Raw genomic sequence first — 22079 nt, forward strand, 5'->3', positions numbered from 1 at the left:
AAATGACACGAAGCAACAATTTATTAAGGGCAAATGTATAGGATTATTTTTTTTAACGTTTTAGATAAAAATAGCACCAAGAAACACAGTCTCTACCGTGGGCAACTGGTCAAGCTACACCAGGACAAGGGTAATGTTTAAGGCTAACCGTGATGAAGTGCAGGTTGGATACAGAGAAAGTTCATCACGGTACGTACTGACTTACTCTCTGAGATGGAAGTCAAATATACTAAGCGGGACAAGGCTGTAGCGATGATGGGCCAGATAGCCGTTGGACAAAGTCCCAGTGAAGCCGTTGACTTTGCCGGGAATGCTTGGAATGGGATAAATTCAAAATGTGTGCCCAAGGAAGGTCCTACCCCAGCCTGATACTTGTGGAGCAGATTCCTACCTTTGCAAAGGAACTTTTTGGGTGCTCCAATTCCTCCAACGGAGCAAGGCTGCAAGTTGTAACTGAACAAGGTTCCACAAGGCCAGATAACTTCTCTTTGATGTCCTGCTGAAACAGGTTTGCTGCTGCGGAAAAACTCCAAGCAGGAGCAACCTGCATCTTTGGCCCAGGAGCAATGCAGGTTTGTCAGAATAACTTGGCAGGTTTCTCCTAGATCGGTGTCGGTTCTCCAGAAAAAAATCCTGAAAACGTTTCAGTCCAAGCTTTTGGGGTTAGGCAAAAGCAGTACACTTTGACATTTATCTAAGGACCCAAGACCAGACTTAGGAGTCAGGGCTCACTTATGTACAAGGCACCAACAGGGTCCAGGGCAGGTCCAGTTGTAACTGGTTAGCTGGGCTCTCACGAATGAGGGCTTCTTGTAGCTTTTGTGTCCCTGGCACCTAACAGGTCACCAGTCAAGTGACCCTTAGGGCCCACTTCTCGGTCCTGCGTACAAGTGGGAGCAGGTCTTTACCCATGGGTTCTCCTCACAGGTCACAACAGCAGATGCAGTTCATCGGTCTTGCAGAGCTCCAGGAGTGTACGGAAGAGTGAACTAGGATGCCACATTTATTCCCAATACCAGCCTGCGGATGGGGAAACTCCTGACCGCTTCCCAACCAATGGGGTAATATTTACCAGGTGTGACCCTACCCACTTTCGTATCCCTTTGTGTGTTTTACTGTAAACGATCCCACAGTGCCAGTCTCTACTTGCAATGAAGGTGGCAGAACCTACACAGAGCTCCCAGTGCCCACCCAGAGGTGTGGCATGACAATTGGCAACCACTCTTGTGGGCACTCCAAACCAGTTCTGGAGGCAGCTACTCTCCAACTGGGACTAGTGCCAGGCAGACGAGAAGGCAAATAGAGGGGGCAAGCCCAGGTACAAGCTACATCTGCCTGTGGAAGGGTAGGCATCCTTTGAAGGTAATTACGTTTCTGGGCTTATCCCAGAAGGACATCCTGTCAGGGGAAAGTCAGCACCAACCCCTTTGTCTCAGTTCAGGGCGTCACTTCACGACTACATATGGTGTCATGAAGCTCCTGGGTTACTTTTAATGCATTACTTTGCATAGTGAAATTTTAATGCATCCTTTGTGTTTTTTATTCAACTTTAACAACTTTTGTTTTATAAATGCTATCTGGTGGCTTATATATGTGACATTAACTTAAGTATTTTTTGTGGAGACTACGGGTATTTTTTGTTTTAAAACTGTTGTTTTATCACAATGGTTTTAAGTAACTATGCATATAAAATCTAAAAAATCCCAGGTGACCATTAACACTGGCAGAAAGGCACATTTGGCTTAGGCAAGAAAGATAACTTTCTAAAAGTGACATTTACAAAGTAGTAATATAAAATTGTTGAATCACTTTTCTGGCTACTCCCAAACTGAAAATGGGCATTATGCAGTGTCATAATGTAACCTATTGGTTTCCGATAAGAGAACCAATATTGCTACAATGTAAAAATGACTTGAGATATTTGCTACCTCTGAGTGACCTGTAAGTATTAAAAAGAAATTTAAGGCCTGGCAAAAGTTAAGGCAAAAACACACACACAATTCACCTCCGAGACGTGTGACGGAAAGGAAGGTGTAAGTCAGTGCCATCATTCATGAGCCCCCAGCCATCCAGATTAGAGCAAAACATTACAGGTATTGAACTGGCTATAGACACTTTCAAAGAAACCTTGTTTGCCGACTATATTCTGCTAAATGTCACAGATCCCAGGACTTCCCTGCCCGCTATTATGATGGAACTGCAGGAACGCAAGCGAGTGTCTGGGTTCAAATTGAACCTAAGCAAATGAGGCGCTCTCAGTATGTTGTTGGGGGTTGGACTCGCTGTAGACACTATAGAAAACCATGCCCTTCCAGTGGTCCACAGGGGTCATTAGGTTACCGGAGATCATGATCATGCTTCCGCCCACACAAGAAAGTTTCCAAGCAGCAAATATTTTTATTTTATTTTATTTTTTTCCCCAAAAAGGACGACAAGGCTTTGAACTGGGTGGGCAGAATACATGCATTCCAAAGGATTTTCAGACAGTTTTCCTATTGAAGTTCCAAGAACCACAACTGGAGCCAGTGGCATCATTTCACTACCAAGAGGAAAATATCAAGGGAATGGGATTGATTGGGCAGAGATGGAGGCCTGACTTAATTCCCATTGACACCTTCCTGATCTTTCATGTTCGTGAAGGACACCAGTTTGTTGCATTCGGTTTAAACGTGACATTCATGTTGGCAGCTGGTAATGCTGCTCATGGTTGAAACAAGGCAAGGGGGTGGGGAGAGTTGTCTGTCAGGCGGTGTGAAGTTTTATAAATTAACAACTTGCCCAATGGACATTACGCTTCAGAAATCTAATTTTGAAGAAAAAAAAATCCGCTTGTCACTTTGGGTGTCGTTTAGACAAATTATGTTAGCATTCTGATTAGATCAGAGCTCTGAAAATAGCCTCCGATTATCTCACATTATAATAGGAGTTGGATTCTAGCATATCACTGATTTTTCTTTCATTTCTACAAATGTACAGATTGTGGCTGGAATTAGGTTGGGAGTGGTAGTACCAGTGCTTGAATGCCCTGCGAGTCTGTGCACACCTATTAACTTGCATGTTGAAGCATATTACCAAAGGTTGCAAGTTCACTCCTGACAAGGAGTGGAGGAGACCTTTTTTGCATCGTGAGGAAAGAATGGGGTGTCGAAAAATTTCATTTGCAATTACTCAGCAGATTCTAGCACGAGCTGGCCTAACAGCATGTCCAGTTTTAAAGTGCAGGTTCATACTAGGATCTCAGGGCGCTGAAATAACTGTTCACTGTTGCCAAACTCAACAAGCATTTACAATGCAATAGGTCTTGCATTACTGAAAGCTTGAGCGCTTGGCATTGCATTATAATATGCAACTCCAATAGCTAAAACTTTTATTAATGCGAGACCTATTGCATTGCAAATGCTTGTTTTTTTAAGAGCTCTCCTCCAGAGAAAGTCCTGGCACTGAATGCGGCAAGGAACTGGGGAGTAAGTAGGCCTATTATTGTATTGGGACCGATTTTGGCGATGATTATGAATGCGTGGGTGGGAGGGAGCTTGAGCTTGTAGGCTGCCAGCCCTGGATCTCATCTGCCTTCCACTTAATTTCCTGGAGCTCCCAGCACGGCGCTAAAGTAAAATGCAATACCAGTTCGGGTTTCAGTATTGCATTTTAAAACATACAAATCTGGCAAAAAAAAGGGTTGGGCAGCAGCACAAGAGTAAAGAAACGGCTGCAACCGCCATTGTGGAACCGGTTCGGGTTCCGGCATTTTATTAAGAGCCAGAGTGGACAGGTAGAGTGGACCTGGCACCAACGAGGGATCAAAATGCAGAGGGCGGCGGAAGGCCCGTTTCAGAATGTGATGAATATCTCCTGAAGCTGGTAGACGAAGACACGATGCCCCTTGAATCACATATTTACCCCCTATAAAAATGCCCTCGTGGAGAGAACACAACATAGGGTCACGCTCCTCCAACAATTTTATAGGTAATAGCCAGTGAGATAAACAGGGCATGAATGTAGTGAACACAGGAAAGGGTTTTTAGAGAACATAGGTTAGGGACGATGCGGAGTAAGAGTTGCAGTTTCAGCTGAGATTAGGCGAAAAGATAGGAAAACTGTCAACACATAAGCTTGACTAACCTCGTTAAAAGTCCAGGAAAAGTTGATTATGTGAGAAAATACTTCATTCACCCTTGTTGTACACTTTGGTTTATTGTGAACATGATACTGTGAATGTCAGTGTTTAAATGTGGCACCCTCTACACAGTTTTATAATTTGGATACGAAATGAAAATAAGGAATATGCTACTTACCAGTATGCATCTGTTCTTGGCATGTAGAGCTGCAGATCTACACACTTGTGCATAGATCACCATCTGGTGTTGGGCTCCGATGTTTGCAGTTTGTTTTTACTCTTGGAAAGTCTTTGGAAGTCACGAGGTCGGTGACTCCTCCTTTGGATCGTATTGCGCATGGGCTTCGGCTCCATCCTCAGATTTTCGCCAGCAGGGAAAGATGGAGCGTAGTAATAACAGTGAAGAGGCCCAAGTGTGTGGTATCTAAATAAGATAAACTGGAACAGATACAGGTAGCCGGGGTGGCGGGTGGGCGTGTGTATATCTGCAGCTCTACATGCCAAGAACAGATGCATACTGGTAAGTAGCATATTCCGTTCGAGGCATATGAGCTGCAGATTACACACTTGTGCATAGTTTATATAGCAGTACCCAACCTTAGCGACGACTACCCGTATCTGTTGCAGTGGTTTGAAATAATGTAATTAATAGAGTACAGCCTGGCCCACACTAGCTTGTTGCTTAGTTTGCACATCTACACAATAGCGTTTAGTGAAAGTGTGCGGTGTTGACCATGTAGCTGCTTTGCAGATAATCTAATGGGATGTTCCCTAAGAATGCCATGGAAGCCCCTATTTTTCGTGTAGAATGGGCTTTAGGTGGAACGGATAGCGTTAGTTTTGCTTTGTGATAGCAAATTTGAATGCATTTGACAATCCACCTAGCCATCCCTGATTTGGAGATGGCGTTCCCTTTGTGTGGTGGAGAGAAAGATACAAACAGTTGTTTGGTCTTACGAAAGGGTTGTGTTCTCTCGATGTAGTAGAGTAAGGCTCGTTTTACATCTAGTGTGTGGAGAGCTCTTTCTGCGATGGTCTGTGGCTGCGAGAAGAATACGGGCAGTTCTACAGATTGGTTTAGGTGAAAGAGAGAAATGACTTTAGGGAGGAATTTTGGATTAGTGCGGAGAACAACCTTGTTATGGTGCATTTAGAGAAAAGGTTCTTGAATGGTAAGTGCTTGTATCTCACTGACCCTTCTGAGGGAAGTGATGGCTACAAGAAAAGCGGTTTTCCATGTTAGGAATTGAAGTTCACATTTGTGCAGAGGTTCGAAGGGAGGCCCCATTAGTCTTGTGAGAACGATATTAAAGGTTCCACACAGGTGAGGGTGGCACTCTGGGGGGAATTATTCTTTTAAGGCCTTCCATGAAGGCTTTAATGGCAGGCACTCTAAAGAGTGATAGATGTTGCCTGTTTTGTAGGTAAGCTGCTATGGCTGCGAGGTGCAGTCGAATGGACGTATAGGCTAGATTGCACCTTTGTAGGTGGAGTAAGTAGCCTATGATGTGTTGAATGGACACGTCCAGGGGATTGATGGTGTTATGACAATAGACAACAAAACGTTTCCCGTTGGCGGCGTAGCACGCTCTAGTGGTAGGTCTAGCTTCTCTGATGACGTTCATACAGTCGGGGGGAAGATTTCGGTACCCGAATTCTAGGATTTCAGGAGCCAGATCGCAAGGTTGAGCTGAGCTGGGTCCGGGTGTCTGATCTCTCCATGGTTCTGGGTTAGGAGGTGTGGAGAGAGGTGTAATTTTTGGTGCGGCACTACAGATAGTTGGAGCAGTATGGTGTACCACGGTTGTCTGGCCCAAGTTGGAGCTACCAATATTAGTATGAGGGAGTGGTGTTGTAGTTTGCGCACCACTAGTGGAATGAGTGGGAGAGCCGGAAAAGTGTACGCAAATCTGCCTGATCAGTTCATCCATATCGCATTGCCTTTGGACAATGGGTGTGGGTATCTGGCGGCGAAGCTTGGGCATTTGGTGTTTTCGTGCGTGGCGAAGAGGTCTATCAGTGGATGCCCCCACATCTGAAAGTACGGGTGAAGAACTTGCGGTTGAAGCTCCCACTCGTGGATTTGTTGTGTTTGTCTGCTGAGCAGATCTGCCATAGTGTTTTGGACTCCTGGGACATGTTGGGCTAGGAGAAAGATTTTCTGGGGTATGGCCCATCTCCATATGCTCTGTGCTAGTTGAGAGAGCTGTGGAGTGTGTGCCGCCTTGTTTTTGAATATAATACATGGCTGTCATGTTGTCTGTGCGGATTAGGACTGCCTTGCTTGAAATCGGTGCTTGAAAAGACTTTAGGGCCAAGAAGATTGCTAGTAACTCCAGATGGTTGATATGGAGTAACTTCTGTTGAGGTGTCCATTTGCCCTGCATGGTGAGATGTAATAGATGACCTCCCCAGCTGGAGAGTGATGCGTCCGTTTTCAGTACTATCCGAGGATCCGGGTCTAGGAACGGTCGACCCTTGGAAAGGTTTGTGGTGTTCCACCACTGCAGAGAGCGATGGGTGCGACCGTCTACCAACACCAGATCTGTTTATTGACCCTGGTTCCATTGGCACGCTAAACACTCTTGGAGAGGACGCATCTGGAGTCTTGCGTGAGGTACTATGAAGATGCAAGAGGCCATCATCCCTATTCGTTGCATGAACACTCGAGCTGGAAGGGAGGGCTGTGCCATGAATTTTGCGCGTAGAGCCTGAATACTTGCAATCCTGTGGGGATTGGGGTAGGCTAGCCCTTTGAGGTGTCTATGGTGGCACCGAGATATTGTTTGACGTGGGATGGTTGTAGGTGGGACTTTGTGGTTTACCGTGAATCCTAGCTGGTGAAGCAGTTGGATAGTGGTGTAGGTGTGTTGTACACACTGATTGTATGAGCTGGCTTTTATTAGCCAGTCGTCTAGGTATGGGAAGACATGAATGTGCTGTCTTCGCAGATGTGCTGCCACCACTGCTAGGCACTTAGTGAATACTCGTGGTGCTGTTCTGACTCCAAACGGGAGCACTTTGAATTGGTAGTGTTGTCCGTCCACTACAAATCTGAGGGACTTCCTGTGAGCGTTGTGCTATGGAGTGTGGAAATACGCGTCTTTTAGGTCTAAAGTGGTGAGGAAGTAGTTTTGGGAGAGCAGCGGAAGTACCTGCTGAAGCGTTACCATGTGAAAATGGTCAGAGTATGTATCTGTTTAGGGGCCGGAGGTCTAGGATGGGCCATAGAGTCTCGTCCCTTTTTGTTATGAGAAAATATAGGGAGTAGACCCCCATATTTTGTTGGTTGGTAGGAACTTGTTCTATTGCCTTTTTCTGTAGGAGGGAGATTACCTCCTGCTTTAGTAACATTAGGTGTTCTTGTGACATTGGGCGTTGTCTGGGTGGAATGTTTGGGGGGTAGATATTAGTTCTAGGCCGTATCCTGACCGAATTATTTGTTTTACCCATTTGTCTGAGGTGATGGTAGACCAGAGAGGAAGGACATTTTGGAGTCTGCCCCCGACCGGAGTAGGATGGTCTGGGGGGAGCGGAGGGAAGTCATTGGTTAGGTGGTGTGGCAGAGCGGGCAGTGTTTGTTTCGCCTCTGCTATTGTTACCCCTATAGCCGCCTCTTTGATAACCCCTTGTAAAGGTGGACTGAGTAGGGGATTTATATGAAGTGGAAGCGGTGTCTGAGGAGTAGCCTCTGGATGTGTTCCGAAAGGAAGAGCGGCGAAATGAGCGTCTGGGAGGGTGTGATTGCAAGGCTCCCATAGATTTTGCCGTGTCGGTGTCCTTTTTCATTTTTTCTAGGGCCTCATCCACTTTTGGGCCAAACAGATGTTCCTGGTCAAAGGGATGGTTGAGGATGGAAGCTTGTACCTCCGGTTTAAAACCTGAGATCCTTAGCCATGCATGGTGATGGAGAAGGACACTAGTATTGATGGCCCTGGAGGCTGTGTCTGCTGCGTCTAGGGCACAACGTATGGAGGTATTAGTAATGTTTTTGCCCTCCTGAATGAGTTTGTTGGCCCTAGCTTTATATTTATCAGGGAGATGGTGCATTATGGCTTCCAATTCATCATAATAGGCCCGGTCATATCTGGCCAGTAGCGCCTGTGTATTGGCGATACGCCATATGTTGCCAGCTTGGGATGCAGTACGATTGCCTGACGTCCAAGAGTTTAGACTCTTTGTCAGGTGGTGGTGCTTCGCCCGACGCCTGGGAGTTGGCCCTTTTACATGCGGTGGACACTACTAGAGAATCTAGTGACGCTGGCCCTCTAATGTAGGAGGGATCTGTAAGGGCAGATTTATATTTCTCAATGCGCGGGTTAAAGACCCTGGCTCTGACTGGGTCCTTAAAGACCTCTGGCGCATGCTTTATAACGCCTTTGAGCATATGCAATATGGAGGTGGCCCTGTGTGTGGTGTCAAATTTATCGAGGAGGAAATCCTCCTCCACGGGGTCGGTATGTAGATCTACCCCGTGATAGTGTGCCGCCCTTTGCAGTAGATGGTTGAACCCCAATGAGTCTTCTGGTGGAGAACGTCTGGAAGGGTAAAGATCGTCCTGTAGGATGTTAGAGACATCAGGGATATTATAATCGTCCCATGTGTCTGGGGATCCTGTTGGGGTGGGGTCCCCTGTAGGTAGATCTTGGGGAACATCCCCTATGTCATATGGATCCCCCTGATCATCATCATCCGGAGAAGGAGTTGGGGAATGATGAGGTGGGGGTGGAGAGGGAGGAGCAGGAGAAGGTGGAGGCGGTGTAGGAGGTGGGGAAGGTAGTCTGAAAGGGGAGGTAGAGTCCTTCCTCTTTGGAGGTGGAGCAGGTTTCTCCAGTTGTCTCTTTTTGATAGAGAGCATTAAATGTCAAGTTTTGGGATCCTTGGTTAAATGTTTTTTTTAAGGGATCCGGTGTAAAGTTTCTGGTGAGGTTGGTCAGTCGGCGCCGAAGGAGTCGGGCAGTTGGTTTCTTAGGTTTTTCTGTGCCGTTTCGTTTGGAACCAGGCTTAGAAAACTCCGGTTGTTTGGTAGGCGCCGAGATCGATTTCGGCTTCGAAGTGTCGGTGGCGGTGGCCTTGTGTGCTTTGGTCGGTACCGAAGATGGCGTCGGTACCGAAGAGCTGGGTTTCGACCCAGAGTGTTTCAGTGCGGGGCTCGGTGTCCAGATGGAGGCCGGATTCTTTTTCGGTGCCGAAGAGTGTTTATCGGCACCGACGGTGGGCTGGCTCGAGCCCGAGCCGCCGGAAGGCTTACTTGGCTTCTTTACCGGGACCAAAGGTGCGGTGTGTTAAGCAGTGTCTTTGGTCTTGCCTAGGCCCGGAGGCGAAGGCGTGACCGAAGCCTTTTTCGGTGCCGGCGAGTGTGTGTGTGTGTGTGTGTGTGGGGGGGGGGGGGGGGGGTGGAGATCAGTACTCACGACCCTCTGTGCCGGAGTGATGTCCTCCACATCTGAGTCGGCGCTGATGAGTCAGTCAGTGTGATGCTGTTCTGGAGCGTTGACGCCTTCTCCGAAGAGGTCGTCCGGAATCGCCATCGAGGAGTGTGCCATGGTTCTTCTGGCTCTTCTTATAGTCTTCTTTGACCTGAAGGACTTGCACGCCGGACAGTCTCGAGCCTCGTGTTCAGGGGAGAGGCAGAGATTGCATACTTTGTGGAGATCGGTGTGGGGGAATTTGGACCCACATCGAGGGCACTTTTTAAATGGTGTCCTTTTCATTAGCCAGGACCGGAGCTTGGGTAGGCCCGAAGGCCGCCGTCGACGACTGGAACCGAAGGTCTGTGCCGATGAGAAGGCGCGTCGAGTGGGGAGATCGCGATCAAAACAATACCGCGAATTGGGGTGAGGATTGCGTGTCGATCGTCGAACTGGAACCAGAGCGCGAAGATTACATCCGAGCCCGAGAGCGGAAAAAAAAACAATGAGGATGGAGCCGAAGCCCATGCGCAATACGATCCAAAGGAGGAGTCACCGACCTCGTGACTTCCAAAGACTTTCCAAGAGGAAAAACAAACTGCAAACATCCGGGCCCAACACCAGATGGCGATCTATACACAAGTGTGTAATCTGCAGCTCATATGCCTCGAACATATATTTTAAATGTTGGTGCCCGAGAGCTAGAGCGGATGCTTAACTCAATGAGAGCAGGATGTGGGTGGATGAGTGAGCGATTGAGTATGATCTGGCATCATCCTCACTTAGGGGAAATTCCATGTCAGCAGCTTGAAAGTCCTGCTGCTGTCACTCAGAACCCGGTGATCACTGTTAAAACTGCTGTAATATCCTGCAGTGTTTACACAGTCACTTACTGTAGGTCCATTTACTGCGATCCTCTTAGAATGACTAAAGACAATATGAGCGGCCAGAATCACACAGAGTTAGCATGGAGCTGGGACCTCCTCCCTTGAAACTCTGGTCCTGGGTCCACCCACTATCACTAATCTCATTAAAATGATCCAATTAGAATGGTTGACTGCGGCAGAAACATCTGTTCTATACAGGGTCACTGAAATTGTGTGATCCTGCGGCCGCTGAGATTGTCACATAATTATAGAATTGCCGCACTTGCCACATAATCCATCATTGCTGCTTAATGTGCAGGTTTAAAAAAAAAAAAAAAAAAGAAATCCTAGCTCAAATGGTGCAAAAGTTAATAAAAATGCAGCGACGTTGACACGCTGACGAAGGCCTGTTGAAAAGTTGAACTGGTCACCTTTCAATTGCTTATTGCTATATTTGAATTTTCAACTGGTCCTAATGATGTGCAATCAATGTCCAGACAGTGCTATCAAGTTTAAAAATGAAAAAATAATGATGTAATACTATTAAAAAATGTGCCACATTATGTCGCAAAATTTACCTTTTCTTGGCACATAATTTACTCAATCCTGCCACATAACTTGGCCCTTTCCTGCCGCAAAATTCCAGTGGCCCTGGTTACATAGTGCCATATATCTGGGGGAGGGGATAAGCCAGTGCCTACAGGTTCGAGTTTTTTCCACTAACCGTTCTAATGTTCTTTCTTGTGGCCCCGCCCCCACATTCGCAGATCTCACCCCACTGCACTCATCGTAGCGCCCATACTTTTTTGCACTTCAACCTCTAAAGTTAAGATTCACAATGAGGAGCCGAAGTGAGATGTGTGAAAGGAACTGGTGGGCATAGACTTTGTATATGCCAATCAACTTGGTTTCTTTATACTTAGGAATGTTAAAAATAAACACAGGTTTTTCTGCAATTTAATATATAGCGTGAACTCGACGGTAATGGAGCCCTTTACCTGAGCACCAGTTACTTTACATAAGGTCACATCCTTGTGTTTTTAGGCACGGGGAGATTAAGTGATTTGCCCAGAATCACAGGATGTTTAGCGGCGCCGAGAGTCGCACCTTGTTTCTCAGTTCCAAATTGGGTAGCCCTGACCGGTTCACCACCCTCCCCCAGTGGGTGTAGTTTGACGTGTTTTTCTATAAGAAACAAAAATTATATTTTTTCCAGTGACATTGCAGTAGGTTTTCTCTGAAGAAATGAATTTGCGCAGATTAACGGAAATTGACTGCCTTTAGTCATCTTACGATACAGAAGGTGCGGGGGGGGGGGGGGGGGGGAAGCCCACGGTTGCGGTGAGAGGTGGAGGAGCCAAAGAGAGACGAAGGTGGAGACACAGGGAGGTCTCTATTGAAGTAACATCACTGCCTTACAGAGTGTTTATTAACCGTGAGCGCTTTATACAAGATACGTCTGGTGTTAAGAAAATCAGCCTTTCTCCAGGAGGCCAGCAGGTGGATCTAAACTCCTAGATCTGGGCATATGACTGACTCCGGGGTAACACTTCTTCACAGCGCTCACTCTCACCTTGTATGGCCCCCATGTCTCGCAGGGTCAGCACACAGAGTGAGGGGCTCAGAGACCCCCCCCCCCCCTGCAGGGTCACCCTCCTCAGCACTCACTAACAGTCGGATCCCCCGCTGCAGCCCTCCGACAGCACACACAGCCCAAGAGGGAGGAGAGCGCACCGTGTGATCTTGCACCAATCCGAGCCGGTGTAGGTGGCCACTCAAAGGTTGCTGGGCAGAGCATCCACAAGTAGGACTCTGTAGGACAGAGGGTGGGGAGCACGGGCTCTTCATCTCAACTAAAAGGAAGACTTGTGAAAAGGAGGGCGAAGCTACAATGGATCATTGGGTGATAGAATTAGCCATAGGTCGATTGTACTGTAAACAAGCAATGGCCGCGCAGCCGTGAAAGTGACATGGCAGCGCGGCGCGAAAGGAAGCCAGTGGTACGCGCGCACCACAGAGGAGCAGGCGCGGCAATGAGGCGAACGCGCGCTGCTGCAAGTGCTAGACATGGACGGGAATGGGCGGAGCAAAGGCGGGGCATGCGCCCGCCTTTGCCCAATTGCGTGCCTATTTATTATTCTTTTTTTAAATGCTAAAGCCAATGGCAGACCGCAAAAGCAAAACCACACGCACGAGCGTGTGGTCAGCTTCCAGAACCCCCTCACAAGACGTCTTGCGCTGCGCGAGCATTGCTACACACTGCAACGCTAGGCGCGAGACCTAAAAAGGTACCCAATTTTTCAACTGCAGAAGTATGAAAGGGTGAAAGGACCCACTGGGATTCAAACGTGTGACCATGCATATTTGCTGTGCAAAATAGAATTCAGAAAAGTTTGCTAGGAATATGGTTTTCAGGCACACTTTGGTGAACGTTGGTTAATTACCTGCAACAATGCAAGGACAAATCTGTGGGGCCATTTTTGTGTTTTTGCTTCAGAACTGGACCCCTAACCTATTTTTATGGTGCTCAAAAACATTTTACACTGATATTCACTAAACTTATTTTTTTAATTAATGGCGTGCATAAAACTCTTCACTAAAAAGATGCCTCAGATATGGTATCTAAAGTTGAGCCAAAGTTTAGCAACATGCTTTTTTCAAATAGATTTTTTTATGTACATTTTATTTTGAAAGTAACAAAATCACCAATCTTGGTTTAATGGTTCTAATATACCAAGGAGCCTTTATAAGTAGCCTCTAATTGTTATATTTTGCAAACATGTACGCACCTGTTTGTACAGGAACCATTGCCAGTAAATGCATGCTGAACTCAACTCGCTGCATTTCCTTACAGTGCTGACCTTAATAAAGGTTTTGCATTAATGAATCGCAAATAAGTTTAACTATACACAAATAAACCTCCTCCTTTAGTGGCCAACAATCTTTTCACAGATCTATACTGTAAAGGGGCAGCCAAAGGGGTTGTGCTTCAGAGGGTTGTACTCCTTTGTCCATAGGACTAAAGTAAGAATGAAAACTTGTTGCTCAAACACAATGTCCTGACTGTTGGGTGACAGTAATTCAACACTCCTGTTCTATAACGTTTCTGTTCTATAGATGCTAATGTTCACTATACGTCGGAATTTAAAACAAAAATGACTGCAGATGTCAGCACGTGTGTGCTGCAGCAACGTTGAGCGTTCAGGCTGTTTGGACTTCATTGTAGGTTGTCAGAATCTATCCAGTCAGGGATATGAAGTTATCCTGTTAGAGACATCAAGAAATATTTGCTAAATCTTGATTTATGGTTGATAATAAAGTCTCATTTGGTGAGTGTTCCATATGGTGTGGGATGCAAGCTTTTACTCTTGAGGGGCACTGAGAAGAACTGCTACTTGCAAAGATTCCAGATGACAGAGGCTGGAACCCTAGATCAAAATACTGACCTTAAGAAATTAGTCAAGGAACATGTGGCTGCCGAAACAAAGCCTAGTCGCGGTAACGGTGACAGCTCTAAGGATCTCCCGACTGAAAGGAGCCCACCTAGTCCAAAGCTCAGAGGCCCCCTGCACTGGCATTTTAGGGTAAATGGAAACCCGATCAATCCGTCGCTCTTAGATAAGTTAACCAGTTTACAAAAGTAAACCAATATGTAATGTTTGACTTCCACTGTGTAGCTCAAATTATAAACTGTTCTGCCATTGTAAAACATTTTACCGACAATTTGCCCTTTGCCACTTTTATGTACAATTAGTGAAAACATCTGCACTGACAGAAAAGCAACATATTTTCTATTTTTATAAGCAGACTAAATCCAAACACTATCCCAAAGTGACAGCTGGTAGGCTAAGACCAAAGCCCACTAAGGAAAGGAGAGCTGAAATGCCTAGTAATAATCATAACACCTATCAAGACCATTGTTTAGGAAACATCCGTTTGGGGGAACATGACTGCATTTTGACAATACTGTCCCCACAAACTAACCTCGGGCAGCAGGCAAACAATTTCTAATATGATTTTTTTTTTTTTTTTTTTTTTTTTTAATCAAGGCTCTGTTTACTGGTACATGTTTGATACACTAGTCTTTGGGTGTTTTAAGCACAGCCTTAAAAACTGTTCATCTACTTTTCAAACGCATTTTACCACATGAAACCCATTGAACTACATGCCTAGCTCTCAAATGTCTGCACACCAAGTCTTTACATCAATCAAAATGCAGCTTATTCACATACCTTTTTAAGGGTAAATAAGCATGCTCAAAATAAATATTTGCTCCAGGAAAAGGTTTTTTCCCCCTTCTCGGAAGCCAAGAGGCTTGATAAATATAGGTTTCCCAAGTTAAATATCTGTCCATTTGATGTATACCCTCTACTGCAGAGACAGGGGGTGTCATTTAGGAAAAACGTTTTTCAGGCGATTCAGATAAATCTACTTTTTTACATGCAGTTTACAACTTTAAACTCTCCTTGTCAATCAAGATGCTCTCTGCCTAGCAACATGTTGAGGAAAAAAAAAAAGAAATCAAGTTTCGTACATAGATTACATCGACCACCCAACTTTGTTCTTAGTGATGAAAATGTAACCATAAAGTCTGTCAAAAATAAGGAAGGACACTTTCTAAAATTGAGTATCTTAAGGGGCATACACCCTCTCACCTTGCTTAATATTTAAGCACCATCCAAGTGCAGGAGCTCTACATACAGGGCATCCTTCGAGAGCAACTGGTGGATGTGGTGGGTGCTGTTATGGTGGGAGGCGACTTCAATCTATTATGGGACCCGGAGTTGGAACGAAGCACGGCAACATAGGGCACAGGAAAAATATCTGTCTGTTCAACTCAAGTGTGACATGGCAGATCTGTGTGAAGTTTTATATAGCGCGAACTAGACCAGTTGTATTAGAGCGCTTTACATGTGCACCAGTTATGCTACAGACGGACACATTTTTCTTTGTTAGGCACAGGGAGATTAAGTGATTTGCCAAGAATCACAGAATGTTGAGCTTTCCTGCCGAGACTCGAACACGGTTCCCCAGCTCAGAGTTCGACCGCCCTAGCAGTTTGGCTACACTCTCCCCCCTGGGGTCAGTAGACACTTGGCGCTATAGAGATCTTGCCTGTAAGATTACTCGTTTTACTTCTACATCCATGCCTCCTAGTCTCTTGTTGTGCATTTTTTAGGCACTCCATGATCTTGCCACCGCAATTATCGCAGACATATCAATCTTAGATCATGCACGTGAGGCCAGTATGGTCCAGTAACACAAGCCGCCCCCCCATGCCCTCCATAGGGGTCCACCATGGTGGAGCTTCCCCTCCGCACCTCCTTAGGGACAGCTCTTTAAACTCGGCAGCTCGCCAGTTGCCGGGACCAAGAAAGCAATGCTCAATACATGACACTTGGCCTTCCACTCCTAAACCCCCCACCACCACTACTGAAGGGACTCCCATGGGCACTACTCTGCAGAACTGTGAATATCCCGTGATCCTTTAGAATACATCCTGACCCAAGTTTGATAGAAATAGTTGTGTCCCTGCTTCATAACATTGCTTCCTAATAGGTGCCTGCCCCCGCATGGAGCAGGTCTCGACTATCATTGCACTGTGGCATCTGTATATGGTTACCTGTGAAAGTATTGCTATGCCATGCTATCTATGAATGACGGAGTATTTCTTTTGTTAACATGTTGTGTATTGTTTTGTGTTAAACCTTTAATAAACAGATCTCACATTAAAATAAAAATGTAACCAAAGTATAAAATATCATACCACAAATCTGCACTGCAAGCTGCTGATCTGGAACGAGGGAGGATATTTTCGGACCATTTTTAACTCCGCCCTCCTGCTTTTCAGGTTGAATTTCTGCCTCTTGTTTTTCCGATGCAACAGACACATTGTCTGACAAAGGTTCGTCGTGTGGCCTCTTACAGTAAAGGTGATCTTTGAAAGGTAACTTTGTACTGAAAACATCAGTGTCTGTACATTGATCAACTTCCATTTGGCAAGAATTGTCCAGACGACCCACAAGCTCCTCGAGTGCAGATTGTTCACCAGAAACATGGACAGGTGTATTGGGGTCTCCCTTAGACGCCACAGTTTCATTGTCTTTGTCAGTGACTAGGACGAAAATATCAGAAAGGCAGTTGTTCACCACAGGAGCAACGTCTACTTCTTCTGTAGCTAGTGACTCTGTGTATTCCCACCCAGTGGTTGCGATTTGTGAGTGCTGGTTATCCTGTGCATCTTGTCTGTGCAGTTCAGTCCCCTCAGGATGTCTCTCATTGCACTGCAATTTTACAGACTCGGTTCTTGAATACCCATCAGGGATGCATTCCTTAGTTTCACAAAGTCTTGATTTATTACTGTTCATAACTGGTGACTTATGTAGGTTCTGAACAATGGGATTATTTTTAACTGTCAAACAAGCAAACAAATTGCACACTTCCGGTTCCAGGCGCGCTTTGAATTTTTCTCCAAAGCCACTGAAGACTTTTTGAAAAAAGCTCCGGTTAGATTTTCTCACTTTGACAGTTTTGTTTCTTGCTCTAAAATGGGGCTTGATTCTACACCGAAACTTAATCATAGAAAGTTTTCTATACATCATAAATAAAAATGACCTTTTTTTAGAACACTGGAATTTTTTTGATCCGCTTTTACAAGTATGCAGGTTTAATGCACGGTTTTGCCCTACTGCTGGACTGCTTTTCTTATTTCCATTTAAGACTGTCAGAATTTTAGGATCGCTTTCCACCCACTCCTGCGATTGATGTACTCTCTTTATTGGTAGGTTTGGAGAAGACCGACTGCTAATAATATCAGCTTGACTGTTACTGGGTGACGTATCTTGATTGGTCTCTTTGCCCAATTTATTTTCAGAATCAATGCCATTGAAAGGAGAAAAAAAACCTTTATTAATAGGTGCTGAATACTGGTCCACTGTTTCGTCCTTTAAGAAAACATTTTGTTCAGCCTCTTTCGATGAACTCGGTCTTCTTTGTAATTTTCTATGAGAAGAAATATAACTGGCAATAATTTTCTTCTTTAGATGCAACCCTGTTGTACTGGCCCGTTTTCTGTGTAGGAAGTGTACCCTATTTTGTCTGCTCAAATGACCTTGGATCCGGCAAATACAGGCTGCAATGTTAGCAGTACTTTTATTTTTATTAAGTTGCAAAGAGTGCCACCATGGAAAACACAGTTTCCTCAGTATGCCAAAGCTGGTCGTCCATTTTTTACACGCCAAAGGGAATCTACTTTTCCGATGAAATGCTCTATATGCTTTCATTTTTCTGCCACATTCTGGTCCGGAGGGACAGCTAAAAAAGTAAGAACAAAGATAGTTTTAAAATAGAAATGGAAATAACTCGCAACGTAAATGGTTTTAACGGGATTCTATTAAACTTGAACATTTGAAGAAATACATAGTAAACCATACATTCAAAGTGCATTCTTTAAAAATACTGGTCTCAATAAGAGTTTGCTTGCATGTTTGGGGCAAAGGGATTCTGGAGGAGGAACGGGTGGTGGGCAGATAAGAGGATCGCAGATGGACTTGAACACTAAACTGATGTGCCTCAAATCTAATGCAGATAAACCAACTCGAGTGGAAGTGATGCTCTAAGCTAGTCCTATTTTCTTCTTAAACTTTCTATAGTGCAACTTAAGAAGATGTTTTGAGAGTGAATTTTAGAACTGGCATACACAGGGGTACAAAGTGATCTGATAACTGAACAGACAAATGAATTTGCACCGCGTGAATTTCTGTATCCAATTGTTATTAATTGTTTTTAAAAAACTTATATGTCAGGCCTCGAAATTCAGACAGCTCTAGTGCCAACACGGGTATTGTAACTGTGTAAAAACAAGAGACCGCTAGACTAGCCCTCGCTCTCCCCTGTCCTCCTCCCTTTTATCTTTCCTCTTTCTTCTTTCCACCTCTCCTCTTTTCTGTTTTGTTTACTGGGGTTAGGCCCTTTATACTCAGATGACGTAATAACCTAACCTCACGTTTTGGTATACGTTATGATTGCCTCACAAATATCTTATGATAACCCTGGTACAGTATTACTCTATGTTTCTTTTGAAAAACCATAAAAATATTTTGAAAAAAGGGGGAAAAAAAGAAATGAATTGGGAGCTGGTCAGATTTTTCAGCTAGCACCGACATCTTATCCTAGGGAATCCACATACTTCGTATGATTTACAAAAAAGTGGCATTTGACTTTTTTTGCAGGGACAAAAATAAAAAAAAAGATTAATTTAGCTTTACTCTAGTACTAAAGTAAATAGTGTAGGTAGGCATTTCAATGTCTTTAGGCATTTCAAAGTCTTTAATCCTTGAATACACTGATTACATTTATTTGGAAAGCAAGTTTAAGTAGATTTAAATAGAACAAGCCAAAAGGTTTTGCCATAAGTTTGTATGTGTATTTTGTCCTTGAGACAAGTAGGCCCAACCCCCTGCAGCACAAACTCTTTGGCTGCCAGTTAGGAGTACCACATTATGAATCAGGGAAGGGTACTGTCCGCATAATTTAATTTTTTTATTTTATAGCCACAAACAGAAATAAAGTTGAAACAAGTTACACGGACAGGAGATTTTAGACAATATAGCATTATAATAATAATCAAACAATAAAAAGAGAAAAAGCAAGCAAAGGAGAGAGAGAAAAAAAGACCAAAGAGAACAGAGCCAGCGAGCATGTAGAAGCATGCACGGAAAACAGGGACATAGCCACATTGCAATTTGCAAAAAATTCGAAATTATACGCTCAATCCCATTGAAGACAAGACCATGTCCTTTCAAATGTACGCCAAGACCGAGGCCCTCTAGCTTTAGCTAATCCCATCTCCATTTCATAGAGATCTCTTAATAAACCCCAGAATTCATTAACACTTGGACCCTTGCTCTGGATCCAAGAGCGAGCTATACATAGACGAGCACAAGCTGATACGATAGAAGCAAAGGATTTAGTAAGACAGCCCAACTCGGAGAAAATTCCCAGGGCCAGCTCTCTCAGTGACCACTTTGTCATACCCAGCCCAGACTGCGAGAGCGAGGGGGATACCAGCCCAAAATTCCTTCAGTTTCGGACATGAAACGAACATATGGCATAGATCCGCAGCAAATTCCGGACATTACGGACAGTATGATTTTGTGTTTGTGCTAATAGCCAATTTAGATATTCGCTCCGGAGTATAATAGAACATAAAAATTTATCTGATTTGCTGGAGCTTCAGATTGACTGAAGTTACTGCAGAGTATATTGTCTCCAGAGATTCATTAATCTCCTCAGAGATATTACAGTTAAAAATCCGACTTAATTTAGCCGCTATCAGTGTGCCATCGTCACTGCCCCCCCCCCATTAGTTTGTTAAGTTTTGCCGATGGCACCTCGTCTAGCTGCCCCAAAAAATGCAGACAAAATCTCGGAAAAAGACCCAGATAGCTCTAGCTCTAACAAGCCTTGGCCTCGAATAAGATAATCCTGGATTTGCAAGTACTTGAAGTATTTTTGTGACAGGCTGAATTCCTCTTTCAAAGACTGAAAGGATCGAAAACCCTGCCCGTCGTAGAGATGACCCAGCTGAGTCACGCCCTTACATTGCCATTCTTTTCCAACACGATCGTGAAATATACTCGGCAGTAGAGGATTCCCCCATAATACTGAATAAAAGAGCAAATCAGGAAATCTACATGTCTTAGAGATTTCGCACCATATACTAGCTATGTCCCTTACTATCTTAAATCGCACCATCTTAAAATAATTTGGGTCGGATGTTTTATATAGCAAGTACCCAGAGTCAGTTCCACAAGCTAGCTGGTATGAAAGCCAAGTGGGACCAACTTCAAGTCCTTTGACTAAAATCTGTATTTGCCCAGTGAACGCAGCCCAAAAGTATAACTTAAAATCTGCATAATATTTTATATTTATATTTTTGTCCATATGTTAAAGCTGTTCAAACTTGTGGTTCATTAATTGAAAGCCTTTATTATTTGGGTGAGCACTCTAAGTAAATGTTGTAAGCTATGACTGCACCACTGATAGTGGTTCTAGTTTAAAAATGTGTACACGTTTTTAAAGTTTAGCAATATGAGGCTATGTATAATGCTCCCAGAATGCTCTCTAATTTGATACAAATATTTGCAGAAGCTTGAAAGCAAGATTGATTCTTTGCTTCCAAAATAAAATGTTCATTAAAAAAAAGATGAAAGCAGGACAAAAAATATTTGCTCAACTACTGTAAACTTTTAGGTACCATTTCTTTGCAGCATCATTAAGTGACGTGTTGATGCATGCTAGCATTTCTTAAAAATGGGGAGGAAAAAAAAAAGGGTGTAACCAGTTACAATAAGATTATGGGAAACAAATAAACAAGCACTGGCAAAGCCAGCAGGTCTGACATAGTTGGTCAGCTTTATATAGTTATGTTAATGTGTGAATTGTTTTTGCATGGTTTTTGTAAAACCTTATTGGTATGAGAGTTGCCGGGCCCTCATCATTATAACAAACATTGGCAAAAGCTAAAATTGTTTTTGGTCTCAAAAAGCACACTGCCACAGTAGTTACTGGCATTGAAGAAAACTAGTTTATGTGCCGATATGCTCCTTGTGAAAGAGCAGAATGCGGTCACTCGCAGTGAAGCGAGCCGATAGAGAGACATTTTAAATAAAACGCAAAAAGGTCATGGTGAACGCCCGACAACATTTGGGGCCCAAGTATTAAAGAAAGTCCAAAAGTGCACCCATGGTATATGTCCTTGCATTAAGTGCAGCTATACAGCTTTTGTGAATTATCAAGAATTTACATAAGTAGGACAAGAAATAATACTCCTAGAAAATATTTGTGAACTGCGTTTTAGCATAAGCAAATGGGCATGTGCAGATTTGCTCATGTGAAAATCTGAGTGTTTGCAAGTTCAATTCGCTTCAAACACGTTTTTCCCAAACTCTGAAAGAAGGTTTACGTCTGCTATTGTCCGGAGTAAATTTCTAACATTTCACAGTATGGGAAAAGATTAGAGAAGAGTTGTTGAAAACCCTTAAAAAACATACAAGTTAGTAGGTTTGCAGAACACATGAAGGCACAGATCCGAGCCATAACATCAGGAAACTTACCTCACTATGACACTGAATATTTGGACATGGAACGCCAATGGACTGGGCAGTAAGATAAAACGTGCCTTGGTACTACAATACCTACGATGACACGCCCTTGATATGTTACTGGTCCAGGAGACCCATCGGAGGGGTAAGCACTGCAAAGCTCTTGATTGGTGGGGATAGAAACTTCAAGCACATGCGGGGTATAAATCTGGTTCTCGGGGAGTGGGGATATTAGTCAAGACATTGGTCACGTTTATTCCGGGCAGGTGTTTTGTGACAGCTTGGGCAGGTATGTAGCACTGACTGGCACATGGGAGGGTAATACAATAAATATATGCTCCGTTTACGTTCCCCCAAAGTTACATATGGATACCCTTCTAGCACTAGGGGATACACTACTCGAAAAGCCCCATGGCACGCCTATCCTGGGAGGAGATATGAACTCTGTCACGGACCTGCAGATAGACAGATTATCAGGGGCAGTTGGGACAGGCTGAAGGCAGCCCTTGGAGGGATTTATAGCAGCGCTGGGGATGATTGACCTGTGGCGAACACACAATCCAACAAGCAAACAATACAA

The 22079-nt window shown here is 44.3% G+C and overlaps 1 protein-coding gene across 4 annotated transcripts in view; it reads right to left on the bottom strand.

Annotated features, from left to right (window-relative positions):
• SENP5 (SUMO specific peptidase 5) overlaps window positions 1-22079 on the bottom strand; it is a 252121-nt gene that overhangs the window by 182149 nt on the left and 47893 nt on the right. For all 4 annotated transcript variants that reach the window (XM_085635312.1, XM_085635309.1, XM_085635310.1 and 1 more), the window contains exon 2: window positions 16162-17708. In XM_085635312.1, the coding sequence (XP_085491438.1) occupies window positions 16162-17677 (1516 nt within the window). In that variant the 5' untranslated portion in view covers window positions 17678-17708. The remainder of the gene's footprint in view (window positions 1-16161; window positions 17709-22079) is intronic.

Source organism: Triturus cristatus, chromosome 11 (genome assembly GCF_964204655.1).
Source record: "Triturus cristatus chromosome 11, aTriCri1.1, whole genome shotgun sequence".
Taxonomy (NCBI): domain Eukaryota; kingdom Metazoa; phylum Chordata; class Amphibia; order Caudata; family Salamandridae; genus Triturus; species Triturus cristatus.